The sequence below is a fragment of the Brachyhypopomus gauderio genome, unplaced genomic scaffold (genome assembly GCF_052324685.1).
Source record: "Brachyhypopomus gauderio isolate BG-103 unplaced genomic scaffold, BGAUD_0.2 sc215, whole genome shotgun sequence".
Taxonomy (NCBI): domain Eukaryota; kingdom Metazoa; phylum Chordata; class Actinopteri; order Gymnotiformes; family Hypopomidae; genus Brachyhypopomus; species Brachyhypopomus gauderio.
In genome coordinates, this window is record NW_027507036.1 from 85,663 (window position 1) to 92,238 (window position 6,576).

The 6,576-nt window shown below is 50.3% G+C and overlaps 1 protein-coding gene across 1 annotated transcript; it reads right to left on the reverse strand.

Annotated features, from left to right (window-relative positions):
- Nucleotides 1-6,488, reverse strand: LOC143502810 (ras-related protein Rap-2a). Its single transcript, XM_076995542.1, has 2 exons — nt 6,175-6,488; nt 1-1,243 (listed from the first exon to the last, which is right to left on the reverse strand). The coding sequence occupies exons 1-2, from the start codon at nt 6,486-6,488 to the stop codon at nt 1,006-1,008; spliced, it is 552 nt and encodes a 183-aa protein (XP_076851657.1). The 3' UTR covers nt 1-1,005.
- Between the last annotated feature and the right edge of the window lie 88 nt (nt 6,489-6,576).

A 6,576-nucleotide genomic window follows, 5' to 3' on the forward strand; every position in this document is an offset into this window, starting at 1 on the left:
CCCACCGATGAAACGCTAAGAGGAGAGTGAATTCCGATGGCACCATATGGGAACTGTATAAACTATCTGGACTTCGAGTGCTGGATAATGGAAACTAGCGTTCCACAGCTGGAAATAAAGGAGTCCTGGCCTTTCTGTTGTCCAAGTCCCATGATGTATCCAAAAAACAAAAACCCCCAAAACGAAAGAAAAGAAAAAAAAGAAAGCAAAAGAAACCAGGAAGTGAGACACGGCACCAGCACACCGACGGTCAAGGAAAAATCCAGCATCATCCTATAGTCCCATTGATCCGAACACCCGGAGACGAGAACAACCACCACAGCGATCAAACGGGAGGCCTTTTGAAGTTTGTGTTTTTTGGTAGTGTCGGTGGAGTGGGTGTGCAGTCCTCCCTCCTTCTCTCTCTAATATTTCTGGCGTTAAAGTTTAATGGCTGAGGACGAGGAGGCGGGCCCTTGTGCTGTTAGGGCGGGGGCTCGGTCTCAGACACACCCACTCACACCTTCAGCCTTACGGGCGAAACCAGGGCAGGTGGACAAGACAATGGCGGTCATTATAAATGAAGAACCAAACAAAAGACAAAAAACGAAACGGAAAAGTGGAAGCAAAGGCTAAATGACGTCGCTGGAGATGCAGCAGGCCGTGGAAAACCAGCAGCCCGGCTGGCGTCTAGAACTCCAACAGAAAACAGAACACTCATAAGGCCAGTGCACTTCTCTGTAGTTTAGTAATGAGTCAGTCTGTTATTAAAGTGACAAAAATTCCTCACATTATTTCCTCCACATTGTCATGGACATATATGCCAGAATTAATTACACTATGATAAAACTGATGCACCAAAAAAGAACATCCACTGAAATGTGTGTGTGTGTGTGTCTACGTGTGACTGCATGTATGCTTAAGCCTTCGTGTTGGTGTGCGTGACTGCGGGCGCGCTCGTGTGTGTGTGTGTGTGTGTGTGTGTGTGCGAAGACAAGAGTGTGTGTGGGTTCTCTCGCCGCAGCGTTATTGTATATTGCAGGACGAACAGCAGGGGTCGTCCTTGTCTGGCTGTGACGCGTAGTCCATCTGCCGGACGATCTCGGCGAACAGTTCGTCCACCATGGTCTTGCTCTTGGCGGACGTCTCGATGAAGGGGCAGCCCCACTCCTCGGCCAGAGCCTGACCCTCGTTCACTGACACCTCCCTCTCGCTCTCAAGGTCCACCTTGTTCCCCACCAAGATCACCGGCACCTTCTCGTACCTGCGGGGGGGACGAGAGGGACAAGAACAGCATGCTGACTTTTCCACGGACGAAATTTCACAACGCATTCAGCGTGCTGAAGCTAGCTGCTCTCAGCCACGCCCACAGTGCCCTTTTTACATCATTTCATTGGCAGATGGAGATTGGGAAAAGGCGTGCCATGTGGGACCCCCTCATGTGCCATGCCCTGTAATTTGAATCTGCGGAGAACACCTCACATCCAAGCTGTGTGCTACACGGAAAATTACTGCATGCTGACAGAACACTAGCTCTCAACTGGCAAGCTCTAAAAAAGTGCTTTAAGCCCCACTGGATCAAACATTTGAAAGCAGAATGACTGGAGGGAGGAGTGTGTGGATGCCAATGTGGACTCCAAAAACAAACACCACTCCAAATGCAAGCAGGACTCTGGGATGTAATCGCATTCCACGCAGTCCAAACACCAGAACGAAGATGTTCACTCTAATCGCACTGCAGTGCTACTCAGCACATTAGGAGTGTGGTGGACAGGTGTTGCTTTTGCACTGTGATTAGCCATCCTATTCCAGCCTGTGTGTGTGTGTGTGTGTGTGTGTGTGTGTGTGTGTCTGGGGGGGGGAGTGCAGGAAGGCGATGTTTGTGTGAATCGCCCCTTGATTTGTGCAGAACGTACAGTATAACACGTTCACATATCAAGTTGTTCCCACGGTGATGGAGACTCGTAATTCTCGGCATGTTGCCTTAGTGGGGAGGAAACTGGACACTATGACTAAGACAACCTCGACTGGCAGGGACACGCGAGAGAGTAGGACACATTTGACACGCACGGTGTCATGGACACGTGTCTGAGGATGGCCTATATTGATGAGAAACATACTGTATGGATCTTGTTCTGAACTCAGTGGCCTGGACACCTGCATGCTGATGCTCTCTATTATCATCACCAGTGGGTCCGTGACCACGAGACCATCGTTTAGGTACCATGATGAATCAGCATAACACTTATATTAGCAGCAGTAGCATCATAACATGTCTGGGAACCTGGTAGCCATGACAGCGGCGCCCCTCCGCCTCTCCATCTAGATTCACTCATCTGTCAATCAAACATCATGACAGAACAGACCCCCCCCCCCCCCCACCCCAACACACACACACACACACACACACACACACACACACACTCATTACACTCATGCTTTACTGAATGAATTATTCATGCTATTAAATTATTCACCACTTTCTGAAAGGCAGAAGAACCTCACACACAAGTGTGTGAGCGTGGAGGTGTATATGCAAAAAAGGGGGCTGGGAGTGGGGCGGAGTTGGGCAGAGTGGGGCGGAGTCTACCAAGTGCCAGGCTGGAGGCGGATCTTGCCTCAGAGTTCTGGGGTGTCGGAAAGGGACAGAGAGGCCCATAATCTCTCTCCCACGTTCTCCCTCTTCCATCATGGCTGCAGGGGCCGTGAGCAGGAGGTGGAACCGTTCAGAGGAGAATCAGCAGTGGGAGGGTCCCGTAACCAGCCTAATGACCAAACCACCACGGCCGGGGAAAATACTGTCATTGTTTATGTAAACAAAAGTGCAGTGTGTTGTGGTGAAGTCGGGTCGTGGTGCTCTTAATGTCCAATAACTTCAGCGTGTGCCTCCACACAGCACTGCAGTAGTGATTCACCGTGCAGATGGTCCGACATGGTGCACACACGTTAGCTTGTGTCAAAATCAGGCTGACCACCTCATGTGAGATCCTAGGCACACAAAGAATCATTTTTACACAAAACAGCTTTGTGCCAAACAGAAAAACAAACAAAAAAGCAAAACCAAAACTAATGAAGTACATATGGCCACACACAAGTCCCCCACCCCCGGGTCTTTAAATACACTACTGATTATAGTGGCGGTTGAACACAGGGCGCTGTAGGGGCCTCTGAATACATGCAGGAGGTGGAGACAAGCAGCGGTTTCTATGACCCATCTTTCGTTAGGATGCCCATGTATGTTCGTATGTATGTGAGTGTGTGTGTGTGTGTGTGAGTGTGTGTGTGTGTGTGTGTGTGTGTGGTGGGTCGTGTTCCATGCAGTAGAGCTCAGTGCTGGTGTGGGGGGGGGGGGGGGGGTGCTGGATGGGGAGAGGTGTGATGTGGGGAGATGGTGGCAATCACAGGGAAAAAGCTCAGCAAGTGCCTATTACACACCACACACCCACACAGAGAGAGAGAGAGAGAGAGAGAGAGAGAGAGGGAGAGAGAGAGAGAGAGAGAGAGAGAGAGAGAGAGAGAGAGAGCGGGAGGGAGAGAGAGACAGACAGAGGGAGAGCGCAGGAGAGGGAGAGCAGGAGGGAGAGAGAGAGGGGGGAGCAGGAGGGAGAGAGAGAGAGCAGGAGAGAGAGACAGACAGGGGGAGAAAGCAAGAGAGGGAGCGGGAGAGAGAGAGAGAAAGAGACAGAGACAAAGGGAGCGGGAGATGGAGAGACAGAGAGACACAGGCAGAGAGAGCAGGAGAGAGAGAGACAGACAGGGAATTAAACTACCTGTGAGTGTGTGTTTATAGGTAAGAGTTTGCACTTTCTTGCTCTTCAAGCAGGTCCTCTTGCATGTTCACTAACGTGCGGAGGAATGTGTTGCTCCATTCATGCAAATCATTCTTGTGGATCCGATTAAGCTGAAACTCTTCCGATCCTGTACAGTGTGTGTCTGTGCGCAACACTGTGAGCACAGGGGCAGCAGCTACTGGACAGATGAAGGAAGATGCGTGACTCTGCCCTCCGGCAGCAGCAGTGCAAAAACACCGTCTATTTAAGAAGAGAACTGGGCTGAAAATAAACAGCATTTTGTATGGGCACATTTCAATGAACGCACACGTAGCACGTGAACACCTGCATAATGACAGAGGAGTTACACGGCTGCTGGTTGACCAGCCACAGCAGGTAACCAGGCTGAGGTGGGTAACCGGTCTGCAGTCTCACAAATGAACCCTGCGATTGGGCCAGACCACCTGTAACTTCCGATTGTTTCTCTCAATACTTTCATTTAGCCCCGCCCCCTCGTGACAGAGGTAAGGATGATGTGTGCATATGCAAGACGGGAAAGAGTCTCACACAAGTGTAAATAGCAGTGTGCAAGATCCCATTTTTAAGCCCGAGGTTCTTAGCACACACGCGGGCACCCATCCAGTCCCACCGCGCTGCCGTGCGCTGGATCAGAACCCCCTGCGGTTCTTCCCTCTGCTACGCCACCCTCCTCTGGCAGACACAGACACAGCTTATGTATAATACATGACCATTCCACTGATACTCTTTGGCTAAGTGGCGGTGGAGAGGCAGAGCCTACAGTCCTCCTGTCCTGGACCCATGTTCTGGGCAGACCCAAGCATCTTCTGTCCCCTTTCGTCCATCTGGACTGGCAGCCCAGACGACCTGCCCTGTCACCGGCGTCCACTGGCCTGTCCAGACGGCCGGGACTCCCACCCTGCGAGTTCTGTCTCTGCTTCTCCAGCGTCTCACTGTCTTCCACCACGCCGGCCTTTACAGGATCATCCTACATCATCCTGTCCGAGTCTGTGTTACATTATACTACTATCTGTGCTACAGTCCCCCAGGACCATGTGAAATCATAGAACAGCCTTGTTTTTTTGGCTGTCAGCATCAGGATTCCTGATCGAGAGCCGAAGCAGATTCTGTAGCCCTGTGTTAGAGAGATTTATGAGATTTATGTTCCCCTTGTCCAAATTTACCCAAGCTATAGTCATTGACAAACCAGCCGAATCCCTTTGAATAGGTGATCTACTCAAGTCTATCAGAGACTAACCAACTTGGCACAATCACTAGGAAGTGTATAAACACACTCGTCCATGTCTGTGGATAATGTTGATCCTGGGGTGTGAAATGTCATTGTGGTGTAAAAGGTAAAGCACACGTCAGTCTCCTTTGAGGTCCTCGTGTTCAGAAGTTGAGAGCTTAACCTGCTGATTGCAGATGGCAGTAAGTCTAGTGAGTTCTATGAGACAGACATCAAGGCTTGGCAGGCCCTGAGCAACAAGGAACAACCACAACTAGTCTCGTTGAGATCATCTCACATTGTTCCAGCCAAAATGACAGGCGCTCACAGTTGTGTAAAGTGGACTGTTTGCCACCTGTGGAGTCTGAACGCCTGGCCCCCACCAGCACTTCGGATGGGTGTGTGGTGCCTTGAAACACTCTTTACTGCTGAGACACACACTCATAAACACGCTTGCTCTCTAGCGTACACACAGAAACACACACAGACACACACACAGAATTAGCGAATACGCTCAGAGGAATTTACAGGGGAAACTAAGCACTTCCAGCATTTCCTGTGTATTCAGACGCTCTGTGGCGTAACCAGCTGATCTCACACTGTAAAATGCACATGTGGCAATATAAGTGTGTAAGCACAGTAGTGCTGTGTTTAACACAAACACTCTGGAATGAGACATCATACATACACACCCACATTCACACACAGGGACATAGACTTGAATTGGGCTCTGGACAGGCACACAGTAGCTGGGAGTTATTTCTCTATCTCCCATATTGGAGTTGCATGCCTTTGGTTAATTAGACATAACTATCAGAGTAATTATTTATTTATTTATTTATACTGGCTGAATGCAATTAAGGCATCTCAAGCCATAGTGGCAGGCCCTACAATGGACCGGCTTGACCCAGGAGTGAGATCATAGCTAAATCTCTGACTCAGTACACAAGGCCAGGTGTTTTGCACCAAGGATCGGTCCTTTATTGTAATTTGTAGAAAAATATGAATACATTGTTAGAAATGTTGCCCCATAGCGGCAGCCTAATAATCAAAAGAGACATTTAGCCATTAGCCTGTGCCACAGGACGTGTGAGTGGGTGAACCAGCACAAACACTGCTGCAGAATCGGAACCGAGCTACGTCAGATTGCTGCAGAACCGGTCTCCGTCTCTCCCTCACCTTTTCACCCGGATGATCTGGTCCCGCATGGGCTTGATGTCCTGAAAGCTCTGTTGATTCACCAGGCTGTAGACCAGGATGAAACCCTGGCCGTTCTTTATGTACAGGTCCCGCATGGAGGCGAACTGCTCCGTGCCCGCGGTGTCCAGGATCTCCAGGACCGAGGGGGACGAGTCCACCTCGATCTCCTTGCGGTAGAAATCTTCGATAGTCGGGTCGTACTTCTCGATGAAGGTCCCGGTGACGAACTGCACGGTGAGGGCGGACTTCCCCACGCCGCCGCTGCCCAGAACCACCACCTTATACTCGCGCATCGCTCCGGTGTCGAGGGACGGAACCGAAAAGGGAGTGGGACTCTATCGCGCAGTACTCGACATTAGAAGAAAAGAGCAAAAGCGCGAA